The 14,395-nt window shown below is 44.7% G+C and overlaps 1 protein-coding gene across 9 annotated transcripts in view; it reads left to right on the top strand.

Annotated features, from left to right (window-relative positions):
* The window catches only part of SOX5 (SRY-box transcription factor 5), a 640,060-nt gene that overhangs the window by 393,527 nt on the left and 232,138 nt on the right, over window positions 1-14,395 (top strand). For all 9 annotated transcript variants that reach the window (XM_032221314.1, XM_032221307.1, XM_032221310.1 and 6 more), the window contains 2 exons: window positions 4,968-5,140; window positions 9,005-9,073. In XM_032221314.1, coding sequence (XP_032077205.1) covers window positions 4,968-5,140; window positions 9,005-9,073 — 242 coding nt within the window. The remainder of the gene's footprint in view (window positions 1-4,967; window positions 5,141-9,004; window positions 9,074-14,395) is intronic.

The following is a 14,395-nucleotide window of genomic DNA, read 5'->3' as shown; positions in this document are numbered from 1 at the left end:
CATCCATCCATCCATCCATCCATCCATCTATCATATATAGCTATCATCTAGCTTTCATCTATCTAGCTTCTATCTATCTATCTATCTATCTATCTATCTATCTATCTATCTATCTATCTATCTATCTATCTATCTATCTATCCATCCATCCATCCATCCATCCATCCATCCATCCATCCATCCATCCATCTATCATATATAGCTATCATCTAGCTTTCATCTATCTAGCTATCCTCTATATAATTTGTTTCATCTATTTGTCTGCCTGCCTGTCAGTGCTTTTGCACGGTGCTCTAAGCAGTTTACAGAGTCAGCATCTTGTCCCCAAGAATCTGGGTCCGCATTCTACCGACCTCGGAAGGATGGAAAGCTGAATCAACCTTGAGCCTGTCAGAATCAAACTCCAGACTGTCGGCAAAGTTTGCCTGCAATACTGCACTTAGCCATTGTGGCCAATAGCTCCTTATTCACCAATATTGTCTGAAATGAAAACCAGAAATGTTTCTTCTTAACTGCAAACAGGTTATCATGTGCCACTGTTCTTTACGCACAAAGCACAGCAACTACATTTTTGCGGTTTTCAGTAAAGTCAGGCCCGGCAAATATATATTTTGTGGGTTACAGTAAAGCCAGGCATTGGGAGGCAATGTTACTGGATTGACAGCGTAGATCAGGAGTCCCCAAACTTGGCAACTTTAAGACTTGTGGTCTTCAACTCCCAGACTTCTCTGACTGGAGAATTCTGGGAGTTGGAAGTCCACAAGTCTTAAAGTCACCACGTTTGAAGACCTCTGGTGTAGGTAATATTTACTATACTATAATACTTATAGTATCAGAAATAATGTCATGCATTTCCCAAATAAAAAAGAAGAGAAAATCTCCTTTTTGCCTCCTATCAGTTCTCATCCAATACGATGAAAAAGAAATTACGTTAGATGTTTATTTCACGAGAGAAGAGAATTTTAGAGAAAAAGGCCACAGATAAAAAGACATTCATTTTGTGAAAGTCTTCAAGGGTTGTGTGAACAACTTTGCTTTTCATGCTGCAGTCATTTCTCCAATGCTCTGATGCCTCGCTGTGTATCTTTTCTTGTGGAAAGTTCTGCCCTTTTTTTTTTAGTCTGGAAATTGTAGAGAACAGCCAAAAGGCTCCGTGTTCATAAAAAATTGCTGCAAAGCAATTTTATGCAGGTGTTCAAGAGCTTGAGGCTCGTAATAATTTTTGTCCGGTGCTAGTCCAGAAACTGATTAAGCGTACAGTGGCTTCCTATTTTCCTAGGATTCCATACATGATCCAGTTGACAAAGTACCATAAAAAACATATTGATGATTATATTAGTTAAGTGTGGTCTTCGTGGCATGTCTCTCGATTGCTCCATTGTGGGTGTGAAAAGCACACTTGAGACGGGCTCATCACAGTTGCCTTACAAGTAAACTATGAAGTGTTGTGTCTCGGCGATTTGAATGAGGAGGTGGACAATATGTTTATTAGTCACTAATATTGTTATGACACAAAACTGACGAGGTAACTAATACTCTGGAACAGTGAAGGCAAACATTTTTTTTCCCTCTGGTACTGAAAATATGCCTGTGCTGACACTCATAATGCAATGCCCCCCCGTGCCCCCCGCCCCGTGGTCCCCCCACCCCCGCACGCCCAACTCCTGTTTTGGTGCTAGCAGGCCTCCCTGAAGCCTCCTGGGACTAAAATCGGGGGTGGGTGGGTGGGATGCGCCACATTCCCCCACCCCCGCACATGTGCACACGTCTCCCACCAGAGACCCAGGAGGCGTGCGTGTATGCGCAGTGGAACTGACTTGGGCGACGGCTCTGCGTGCCCCCTGTGGCATAGGTGCCATGGATTTGCCATCTCAGCTGTAGAAGATCAAAACAAAATTCGGATGACCTTCTTCAATGAAAGCTAAAAATAACGGAATAAAAATGAGTTGCCATATGCATCCATGGCATATGGGTGCATCGATCGAAATACACCTTCCAAATTTCAGGACGTCATGCTTTTGCTTCATGTATGCCACTGTCAAAAGGGACACGGTGGCACAGTGGCTAAGACGCTGAGCTTGTCGATCAGAAAGGTCGGCAGTTCAGTGGTTCGAATCCTTAGCGCCCCGTAACAGAATGAGCTCCCGTTACTTATCCCAGCTTCTGCCAACCTAGCAGTTCGAAAGTACATAAAAAATGCAGGCAGAAAAAACCCCTAAGAAGAGCCAACTTTTGGAAAACAGATAAATGTGGAGGTTAGTAGATAGCTGCCCCATGGAACAGGATTTCGACAGGATGACTTGGTATCAAGCAACCAATTATTACTACGTTTTGAATGGGAATGAAGGGACGTGGTGGCTCAGTGGCTAAGATGCTGAGGTTGTCGATGAATGGTCAGCAATTCCATGGTTCGAATCCCTAGCGCTGCGTAACAGAGTGAGCTCCCGTTACTTCTCCCGGCTTCTGCCAACCTAGCAGTTTGAAAGCACGTAAAAAATGCAGGCAGAAAAATAGGAACCACCTTTGGTGGGAAGGTAACAGCGTTCCGTGCGCCTTTGGCGTTTAGTCATGCCAGCCACATGACCACGGAGACGTCTTCTGACAGCGCTGGCTCTTCGGTTTTGAAACGGAGATGAGCACCGCCCCCTAGAGTCAGGAATGACTAGCACATGTGTGCGAGAGGAACCTTTATCTTTATTGCACTGTAACTCAAAACTAGCTTTTCAGAAAGAGTCAGATCAAATGGAATCAGTAGAAGGCAGAAAACTAAGGAAGCTACAAGGAAAGAATAAGAAAATCAGTACAGTACATTTTTTTCCCCCTGAGAAAACACAACTGAAAGGGACTAGTACTTTTCAAGTCTTTGAAAAGATGTCACAAAGAGGAAGACCATGACCTGTTTTCTCTTATCCCACAATAGAGGGCTTTCTAGGAAAGGATTGACAGTCCTCAGTCTGAGATGCTTTGATTTGAATTCCTGTATTGAGCAGAGGGGTTGGACTTGATAGTTTCAGGCATCTCGTTCCATCCTCTGATCTGGGGTGTCAAAATCGATTTCATGGAGGGATGCATCAGGGCTGTGGTTGACTTCTGGGGGGGGGGGGGTGAGTATGGCCAGGTGGGCATTGCCAGCTCAACCTCACTTGTGTCGGAGGCACCTGTGATGGCCCAAGCGCTCCTCCAGTCAAAGCAGACTCCCATCTATCTATATCAATTTATCTTATATCTAATATCTATCTATCTATCTATCTATCTATCTATCTATCTATCTATCTATCTATCTATCTATCTATCTATCTTCTATCTATATCCATTTATTATCTATCTATATCCATTTATTATCTATCTATATCCATTTATTATCTACCTATCTTATCTATCTATATCCATTAATTATCTATCTATCTATCTATCTATCTATCTATCTATCTATCTATCTATCCATTTATTATCTATCTATCCTATCTATCTATCTATCTATCTATCTATCTATCTATCTATCTATCTATCTATCTATCTCTATCTATCTATTTATTATCTCTTATCTATATCCATTTATTATCTATCTATTCTATCTATCTATCTATCTATCTATCTATCTATCTCTATATATCTATTTATATCTCTTATCTATATCCATTTATTATCTATCTATCTATATCTATCTATTATCTATCTATCTATCTATCTATCTATCTATCTATCTATCTATCTATCTATCATCTATCTATCTATCTATCTATCTATCTATCTATCTATCTATCTATCTATCACCACATTTATTTGATGCCCCTTTCATATCCAATGACATTAGACAATTAAACCTATTGGGACCCTCATATAAAAACAACATATTTCATGTGTGGTCAGAATTCAAAAGCCACACACATAACCTAACACAGGCCTTTATTTGCACAAAATAGCTCACTTAAGATCTGCACATTTGGGTCTCACTGAGGTCAATTGTAGGGTGACTCCGAATTATTCATTTCCGTTCTTTTTCCTTCATCTGTTTCTTCTATTCCATTTTTGCATACGGATGTATTAAGGTTTCCGTGCTTTACGTTCTGTATTTTGAGAAGGCATCCTGGCTAAACAACCATAAAGTTATCAAACTGAAAGTAAATGTTAGCACCCACAGTCCTTTGAGGTCCTAGCCTTGGCAAAAATAGTGCTGAGGATCTTGCTTTATAATGCCTTGGTAAGGCCACACTTGGAATCCTGCATTCAGTTTTGGTCGCCACGGTGTAGAAAAGATGTGGAGACTCTAGAAAAAGTGCAGAGAAGAGCAACAAAGATGATTAGGGGACTGAAGGCTAAAATATATGAAGAACAGGTGCAGGAACTAGGGATGTCTAGTTTAATGAAAAGAAGGACTAGGGGAGACATGATAGCAGTCTTCCAATATCTCAGGTGTTGCCACACAGAAGAGGGATTCAAGCTATTCTCCAAAGCACCTGAGGGCAGAACAAGAAGCAATGGGTGGAAACTAATCAAGGAGAGAAGCAACTTAGAAGTGAGGAGAAATTTCCTGACAGTTAGATCAATTAATCACAGCTTGCCTCCAGAAGTTGTGAATGCCCCAACACTGGAAGTCTTTAAGAAGATGCTGAATGACTATTTGTCTGAAATGGTATAGGGTTTCCTGCCTAAGATGGGGGTTGGACTAGAAGACCTCCAAGGTCCCTTCCATCTCTGCTATTGTATTGTATTGCAGGAAACTCATTATTACTATGTACATGTATTCATAGATCAAGAACCTTGGATAGGTGGGACAAAATAAAAAGAAAGGAAGGAGGGGGGAATAATTAAATCATTTGAGGGTGCTGCCGTGTGCTGCAAAGGGCATTTTCTGCTTTACAAGGCACGTTAGCTTGGAACCGTACCCAGATCTCATTTCTGATGCTCTTCCCTCTCCTTTTTCCTCCTTTTGCCTATTTCTTTTTTGGTCACCATATGATGCTCAGGGACTCCAGAGAGCCTAGCGGAGAAAGAGAGGCAGCTTATGGGCATGATCAATCAGCTGACCAGTTTGCGGGAGCAGCTGCTGGCGGCTCACGATGAGCAGAAGAAATTGGCGGCCTCGCAAATTGAGAAGCAACGCCAGCAAATGGAGTTGGCCAAGCAGCAGCAAGAACAGGTGAGCGGTTATTAAAAGGGACTTTTAATCTAGCCCTGCTCTGGCATTGGGGAGGCAGGAGATTAGCACTCTATTAACACGTCTTTATTTCTAAAAAAAAGGCTGAAATAGTCACGGAACTGTTCCCAGAGGGCTGGAAGATATATGTATATATATATTTAAAAAAAAGTTAAATGGAATATACAACAGGATGTGTTATTTTCGGCTCGTGGTGGAGAAGAGGAACAGATTACAGAGTTCTTGGCAATAATGATATTGTCCAAACCCCTGGCCCTGCTCTTACTTCACAGGTGTTATTCTGCAGGTTTGCACTGTTTTCGGGCGAACTGGTAGCGGCGATGGCGCGAGGCCTTCACCCGCCCACCCAGATGTCATCACAGACCTTCTGCATATGCGCAGAAGGTTCTGTGCATGCCCAGATGTGCACACGTGCTCACACTACTGGTAGTGAAGATAATAGGATACCATTACTTTCTTACTACCCTGCCCCAAGGATCGCGGGGTGGCCCCAAGTAGCCTTATCAGAAGAGTAGGGTTGAGAGCAGTGGTGGATTCCAGATCCCATTCTAACAGGTACATTTGTAACGGGCCCGGTGTCGCCCACATGGATGCGCGCATGTGTCGTTCCTGTCAGTGATGTTTCCGCAAGCCTCCATGACACACCAGCTGCTCAGCGGAGCATTATGCAGGCACTGTATGCACCATGCGCGGAAGCCTTAAAAGACAGATAAGGAGCTCGGGCAGGCGGGTGGGCCCTCCTGAGCACCGTACCAGAACGGTATCTGGTGCTCCATGAAGGCTCCGGTACGGCCTTGCCAGGACGTACCGCCTGCAACTCACCACTGGTCGAGAGACAAGATTAGGGGCAAGGCACCTTAACCGAGGTGGCGCAGTGGTTAAATGCAGCACTGCAGGCTACTGCTAGATCAGCAGTTCAGCGGTTCAAATCTCACCGGCTCAGGGTTGACTCAGCCTTCCATCCTTCCGAGGTGGGTAAAATGAGGACCCAGATTGTTGGGGGCAATATGCTGACTCTCTGTAAACCGCTTAGAGAGGGCTGAAAGCCCTATGAAGCGGTATATAAGTCTACTGCTATAACCGTCCGTTCCTCCCCACTCTTTCAGTTTAAATCCATTTAAGTCTGACTCCATTAAATTTTATAACGCAGTTAGTCCCCGACTTATGACCTCAGTTGAGCCCAACATTTCTCTTACCAAGTGAGACACTCGTTAAAATGAGTTTCATGCTTCATTTGACGACCTTTCTTGCCACAGGTGCCAAGGGAATCACTGAATCACTAAGTGAGCAACACAATGGTGAAGTGAATCTGGCTTCCCCATTGATTTTGCTAGTCCGAAGGTCACAAGAAGGGATCACATGACCCCCTCCAGAACACTGGAGGGCCTTCTCTGTGGCAGCTCCGGCCCTTTGGAACGAACTCCCCGCAGAGATTCGGATCCTCACCTCTCTCCAGGCCTTCCGAAAAGCCGTTAAAACCTGGCTATGTCGGCAGGCCTGGGGTTGATGAGTTTCCCTTCCCCTCTCGATTCGTGTGGCTGTTGGTTGTTTTTAAATGCCTTGTATTTGTAGTTTTTGTGTTTCCCTTTCCCTCCCTGGGTTTGTGCGCCGCCCTGAGTCCCGCAGGGAATAGGGCGGCATATAAATAAAATGAAACCTAAACCTAAAACTGCAACAGTCATAAATACGAATCAGTTGTCAAGCGTCTGAATTTTGATAGCGTTACCATGGGGATGCTGCCACAGTCCTAAGTGAGAAAATTGGTCGTAGCTCACTTTTTTCTGCGCTGTTATAACTTCAAATGGTCCATTGTGAGTTGAGGACTACTTGCCAATATTTTGGTGGGTTGTTTCAACAAATGTGACCCCAGGGCAATACAACTGTCATAAATCCTCCTGGATTGGGCGGCCTATAAATTTAATAAATGAATAAATGAAATTCAGGCCAATCATGCCCAAATTTTGGTCATGTGACCACGGAGATGCTGCAACAGTCATAAGTGTGAAAAAATGGTCACAAATCCCTCTTTTTCAATGCTGTTGTAACTTCAAGAGGTCATTAAGTGAATGGCTATAAGTCGAGGACTTTAGAATTACTGACTTGACTAACTGTTTTTACACGGATGTTTGGCTTCTGGTACTTTCTCATACTGTTATAATATGTGTAGTAAAATCACAAGTCTTCTTCCATTCTGAAATTCATTGAGTATATTCACTGGGCACTCCTACTCAATGTTTAACTGAACCATGGTTTATCGAACTTCATTGTCTGTGTTTGCCTATATCACATTCAACCATAAGCAGGGGTGGGATTCAGCCGGTTCACACTGGTTTGGGCGAACCGGATGTTAATTTTGCATCCGGATTGGCAAACCGGTTGGTGCAAGGACCAAATGGCCCCGCCCACCTCTTCCAGGAGTTTCCACGCAGCCCATTCATCATGCCAGGTAAGTGCAGGGTCTGCGTGGAGGCTTTGGGAGGGCAAAAAACGGGCCTCCCTGAAGTCCTGGAAACAGCCCTGTTTCCAGCCTCCGGAAGGCCTCCAGAGCCCAGGGGAGGCCGTTTTTGCCCTCCCGGAGGCTCATGAAAACCTACGGAGTCTCCAGAGGGCAGAAAAGGGAAGCCTACAGGAAGTTCCAGAAGTCTGGAAACGGGCCCGTTTCCGGCTTACGGAGGGCCTCCAGAGCTCAGAGGAGACTGTTTTCGACATCCAGGAGGCTCGTGGGGAGGCCAAAAACGCCCCCTCTCCGCCATGGTGCAGGACAGAAAGCCGAGTATACCATGCCCACCATAGTCACGCCCAGCCAGCAACTGGGCAGAGAACCAGTTGCTAACATTTTTGAATCCCACCGCTGACCATAAGCAATAGGGATGTGGATTTGTATAACCTACTAAGCCAACCTCATTGTCTAGTTCACGACTGACAGTCAGAAGAGGCAAACACCAAATTCCACTTCAGCAAAATTGGGGTCTTCCCAAATCTAGGACTAGAATTCATTTATAGTGGAGTAAAAAATGGGCTTCCTTCCAGATTGGATAAACTGACCTGGAATGGGAGAAATTGGAATTTGGTAGCATTCATCCTTGGCGTAAACTCTTATTTCTCAATCTAGGCAGCTTGAAGATGGGTGGAGGAGGAGGGGAATAGAATTCCCCCTAGCTGGCAGAGGAATTCTGGGAGTTGAAGTCCATCCCTCTTCAAGCTGCCAAGGTTGAGAAACCCTGACATATACTAAATATGTGAACGATCAATCATTTTAAATTTAATAATTTAATAATAAAATAATTTTTACTACATACAGACTAAAAAAAAGACCCTTGTTCATCCACCCAAAATCAAGACAATTTTGTAGGATCAAAGGATCAACGCAGAGCAAAAAAAATGGAGATATAATCAGCAACTTGGACAAAATTAAAAGGAGTTAAACAAATTTATGGGTGTTGAAGTAATCAGTTACTACTTATCATTATGATGGTGAATGTCAACTTCAGTGGCCGAGGAACACATTAGAAAATGCTACGGTTTTCCTGAGCATTTGCCATTGTGGGCCTTCTAATATTCTTAGAATTGGATCAGGAAATATTTTCCAGCCACTCCCATCCCAAATCACTTTATTTTTCCAGCATAAGAACAAGTTTTCATCTATGACTGCTACACATAATCAATACTTTATTGGATAATAGAATGGATGTATCAGTGGTTTTTTAATTTGAACGAGACTGTTTATGGGCAAAGATCTAAGGACATTTTTAGAAACCTTGGTCTTTTGAGACCGACACGCACAGATGCAAAAAACACATACATGCACCGGCTATTAAACTACATGTACGTGTGTTGACCCCACAGATTGCAAGACAGCAGCAGCAACTTCTGCAACAACAACACAAAATCAACCTGCTTCAGCAACAGATCCAGGTCAGAGATTATGAATCTGTCCATTATTTCAATTATTCAAGTCCATTTTCCATTCCTTTTCACTGTCTTCAAGCCAGAGATGCAGTGCCAGTCATTAACAGAGGGGTTCCTTATGCATAGACGGATGTCAACTTTAAATTCAGGTTTGTGACTTGAGGTTGGAGTGTACCGTATTTTTCTGTGTATAAGATGCTACTTTTTCTTTAAAATATATACTTGAAATTAGAAGGGCATCTTATACACAGGAGGCTGAGAGGAGAAGACATGGCCCATCCCCGTCCTCCAGCTCTGACACGCATGCCGGATGAGCCTCTCCCTTATATGCAGCGCTATCATTCCTCTCTATTGTAGTTGTTTCCTGTATCACATTGCCACTCTAGGTTTCATCTCTATTGTTCCTGTGATGCATTTCCTGTTGTTGTATTACTTCCTCTCAAATAAGATGCACATGGATGGCTTGTAGTATGCTTACTTACTTATGCTACGTGAAACATGGGGGCGTCATATAGATGGAAAAATATGGTATAGCTGTTCATACTGGTTGAATTCTATATGAGTGAGTTCCATTGAAAGCTGGATGGAAGGCGCCGAAGGAGACACATGGGTTGAGGAAGACATATTTCAAGCCCCGTTGATTTAAATGCATCTTCACAATATCAGCAACCCCATTTTCTGTGATGCGTGGTGTTAACTGAACACCTGCTTTTCTTGGAAAAAACAACTGCAGGGGCTTTTGGAGGCACATTTATCACAGCCATGAAACCCCATTCATTTGCTTGGTAGCTGGCACATTGGTACCGTACATAAATGGATGGACCATGTCATTCATGTTCCTTCTCACAATGGGGAGCCAATTCGCATGGAAACTTTTTTGTTTGTTTGTGGAGAAATCACAGCATGTGGGCAGCGCCATCTATCACACAGCCAACCATACAGGTGATGGGGAATGATGTCAGTTGTGGCTGCAAATCCAAGATCCTTTTCGGTGACAATAGGTAGGATGACGTTGAGAAAACAAATCTCCTTGCGTATTCTTCTAAGGCACAGGGGTTATGCAAATGTCCTTTACTATGTTCCTTGATTGTTTGGCCTTTATCACATAATGAAAAGAGAAGAGAGGGAAAAAATAGGTTTTTGTACATTGGCAAAATTATGGCTGTAAACAGGTCCAGCATAAGCAGGGATGTGGGATTCAGCCGGTTTGTATCGGTTCAGGCGAACCGGTTCGCTCCGACAATCAGCTTGGACACTCACCCGCCCCTGCGCTTTACTTACCTACACCCTCTCAGCTGATTCGCACGGCAGAGCGGATTGCATGCATCAGCTGTGTTACTCCCCCAGAAGCAACGTGGAAGGTATGTTTTGTTAAAACTGCGCATGGGCGCAAAACACGCAATCACCGAACCGGTTGTTAAACCGGCAGGATCCCACCACTGAGCAAAGGATATTTTCTGGAAACATTTTTTTTTTACTACTGGAAGTAGTAACTTGGCCACCATGCAAAAATGAAATATTTATTTCGGAGAGGGCCTGGTATGCATGAATGATGCACTCGCTAACAGCTCTTTAAAGCAGCTGCATCTTTTTTTCTGGATTTTCATAGTAGCTATGTGATCCTAGGACGATATGCATTTGAGTTAAGAAGGCGGGTAGAAGGGTATAACAAGGTGTTTGGGGCAAAGTGTGAGTACAGCCTACTGCTCCTACTGTGCAGGAGAAGATTTGGGCTTAGCTGCAGCTCTTTTCCAACTGCTTTTCCAAATTTTGCTCATTCTGACCACAAAGTTGACAAAATTGTGAGGAAATGACTCTAAAATGATACGAATGTTAAGACATCATGGTTTGAATATTTAAGATGCAGACAACAGTTTCTTCTCTTTATCCTCCTCCTCCTCCTCCTCCTCCTCCTCCTCCTCCTCCTCATTCTTTGTTTAAAATCCTACTTCCCAGAGCCAATTTTATATTAAAGCTGACTAACTTCACAGTAATTCTTGTGCATGCTGTGTGAAGAGTTCATTGATTTTAATATATATTTCATAAGCTATCCTAATTTTTTTTGAGAGTTGTATTGTTGCAGGATTGATTCATTGACTGACTGGTTTGATTTGATTTATATAGCTGCCCATCTGACATATGTGGCTTACAGTTCAATAAATAATATTCATAAAACACACCGTATAAAAAAAATAAAAATAAAACATTTGGCAGCCAGATGTCATCCTACCAATCGCCTCTCAACCTGGAGACAGCCTCTATCCCAAGGGTGGCATACACTTACCTTCCCTACCGGCAAATTTGAGCGTGCTTTGCTCGCATGCGCCATTTCTGCGCATGCGCAGAGCCTTCCACCACATGCGCATTTGGTGAAAAAAGGGCCTAAATGGGATGCCATAGAGCTGGGCGCAGGTTGGCGGAGACACCTGCAATTTCCGCTACCGGTTCGGGCGATCAAGTCCGAACCCGTAGAATGCCATCTCTGCTCTATCCCATTCCAGGTTTAGGCATAAAGCCAAAAATCCAAGGCCTTGTGGAAAGCACTCAGGGACAGGGACAATCTTAAGGAGAAAGATGTTGCCAAAAGTGGGCGCCGGAAAGGAAAAGGCTCTCTTTCTGGAGCCCACAAATCCAAAGTAGCTGGAGCATGTCCCTCATCAGGTAGGACCAAGACAAGACATCTGGGAAAGCATCTGGCAACACCCACCAGTTGTCAGTGCCGCTTGGAGACCAATGGTGTCTCATACGCGGAAGTAATCAGTGTCAATAACTATCTACACCAGGGGAGTCAATCTCACATCACAGCGGTGTCATGTGATGTATTGTGACTTTCCCCCCACTTTGCTAAACCGGGCATGGGCGTGCCCAGCCCATGCAGGCAGCGAGTGTGACAGCCCTGATCTATGGCATCACATTCTGCACTATTTGAAGCTTCTGGATGTTGCTCAAGAACAGCTCATGTGAAGCACATTGCGCTAATCCAGTCTGGACATCACAAAGGCACAAGTGGCCTTGAGCAGAGGCTCCCAGAATGGGCACTAATATACCACCTCCAGTTGTTCAAAGACCTTCTTCTTACCCACAGCTGCCACCTGCTCTTAGAGAGGAGTTACAGCTTGGCAAACTCCCAAATGCCTCTGCCATGCCATACCATGCTGCAGGGGTGGGTTTCTCGCCCCGTTCCAACTGGTTCAGTTGGAACGGGGCCGGCGGCATCCTCATGCACGCACGCAGTGCACGCATGCATATTAGCGTCTGTGCGATGCTCCAGCTGCTCCCGGAGGATTGCGCAGGCGCTGTATGCGTCCTGCACATGCGTGGAAGCGCAGAATTAATCAAAACCGGGTAAGAAGCGCGGGCGGGCGGGTGGGCCCTTCGCCGTTCCTGGAAGTTACTTACTTCCAGGTTCGCCGACCAACCGGTTCGCGGGGACCGCCGCGAACCGGTTGAAACCCACCCCTGCCATGCTGTGACTTTTCCTTCCTTCCTTTCTTCCTTCCTTCCTTCCTTCCTTCCTTCCTCCCTCCCTCCCTCCCTCCCTCCCTCCCTCCCTTCCATCCTCGCTCCCTGTTTGTAACTTTATTTGAAGCTGACATTTGAACCCCGCCTGAATGCGCTGAGCCAGGGGTGGTATTCTGCCCAGTTCGGGCAAACTGGTAGCGGTGGCGGCAGGAGGCTCCACCCTCTCACCCAAATGTCATTGCGGGTCTCTGCACATGCACAGAAGCGCCATGTGCGCTCCCAGTTCCAAAACAGTAGTGAAGGTAAGAAAAAACCCATTACTGTGCTGAGCTGAGCATACTAGCAATGAATGGTTTAAAAAAAAAAATACAGGGGTCCCTTATAACCCGTAAGGCTGATGGTCTACAATTTTTTTTACCTCCTACAAGTTGTGCTGGTAACACACCAGAAAGCAAACAAGCGCCTAACCTAGAAAACCCATTGCTGTCAGTTCCGTCCATCTAGCTGCAAATCCCATCCTAAGATTCCTCATTTTATATCCAGTGGGGTTTGGTGGTCCTTCAACTAAATGCATTTCCTTGTATTCTAAGATTCAGGCTGCCCTGCAGCAATCATTCTACTTCCCGGGCTTCTTGGGAAGAAGGGTGTTTACTTCTCCTGCCCGCCACTCTTTTGCAACATGGCCAACTCCCTGGCATCTCTTACACCCCGGGCATTTTTAAGGATGCTTTTATTTTATTTATTTATTTCCCACCATATGCTGTGCATATGGAATGGCCCAGCGTGACGCCACGGGGGCAAAGAGAGGAGGCGAAAACTCTTGTCCATTGAACTGACCTGCTAAGGGGGGAACATGAATACGCCATATGATTCGCTTCTCAACCATGTGGAGGAACATGGAGTCAAGAGCATTTTTCCTTGGCAGCCAGAAAAGGCCGTTTTTGCCGAGAGAAGGTGAAAAAGGGAGGAGAGAGGGAGGGAGGGAGGAGAGAGGGAGGGAGGGAGGAGAGAGAGAGAGATGATTCAAGCAAGATAACAATATATTTTTTTTTTACTGCTGGCTGGTGAAAGAGTTTAGGAACGTTGTTTTTCTTTATATCTCCGTCCGCCCCTAATTGACGATGCTTTAAAATTGAATGACTAGCAGTCAAAACGTGTTTGCTTCAAGCTGAGAAGAAAAATGCCGGTGTCGCTGCTTCCAAACTGATTGCGCTTTGTACACAAGTGACAGCCGCAGTCACTTTGAGTGACTGATAAGTGGGAAGCTTTGCAGCTTATCAAGGAATGTGCAGCCGAATAAGAAAAGGACTTTGAGCCATTTCTGATGCGTTGTCATGTTCAGAATCACATCTCACGCCCGTCAGCCTCGGGGGAAGCACTGGGAGACGTTGCGAAATAAAGTTTTGTACCCCTCCATCTTGCAAAAGATGTGGAGACTCTAGAAAGAGTGCAGAGAAGAGCAACAGAGATGATTAGGGGACTGGAGGCTAAAACATATGAAGAACGGTTGCAGGAACTGGATATGTCTAGTTTGATGAAAAGAAGGACCAGGGGAGACATGATAGCAGTCTTCCAATATCTCAGGGGTTGCCACAAAGAAGAGGGAGTCAAACTATTCTCCAAGGCACCAGAGGGCAGAACAAGAAGCAATGGGTGGAAACTAATCAAGGAGAGAAGCAACTTAGAACTAAGGAGAAATTTCCTGACAGTTAGAACAATTAATCAGTGGAGCAGAAGTTGCCTCCAGAAGTTGTGAATGCCCCAACACTGGAAGTCTTTAAGAAGATGTTGGATAACCATTTGTTTGCAACGGTATAGGGTTTCCTGCCTAGGAAGGGGGTTGGACTAGAAGACCTCTAAGGTCCC

The sequence above is a fragment of the Thamnophis elegans genome, chromosome 7 (assembly GCF_009769535.1).
Source record: "Thamnophis elegans isolate rThaEle1 chromosome 7, rThaEle1.pri, whole genome shotgun sequence".
In the NCBI taxonomy this organism is placed as follows: domain Eukaryota; kingdom Metazoa; phylum Chordata; class Lepidosauria; order Squamata; family Colubridae; genus Thamnophis; species Thamnophis elegans.
The sequence above is the reverse complement of the archived record's forward strand: the minus strand, read 5'-3'. Positions and strand labels throughout refer to the sequence as shown.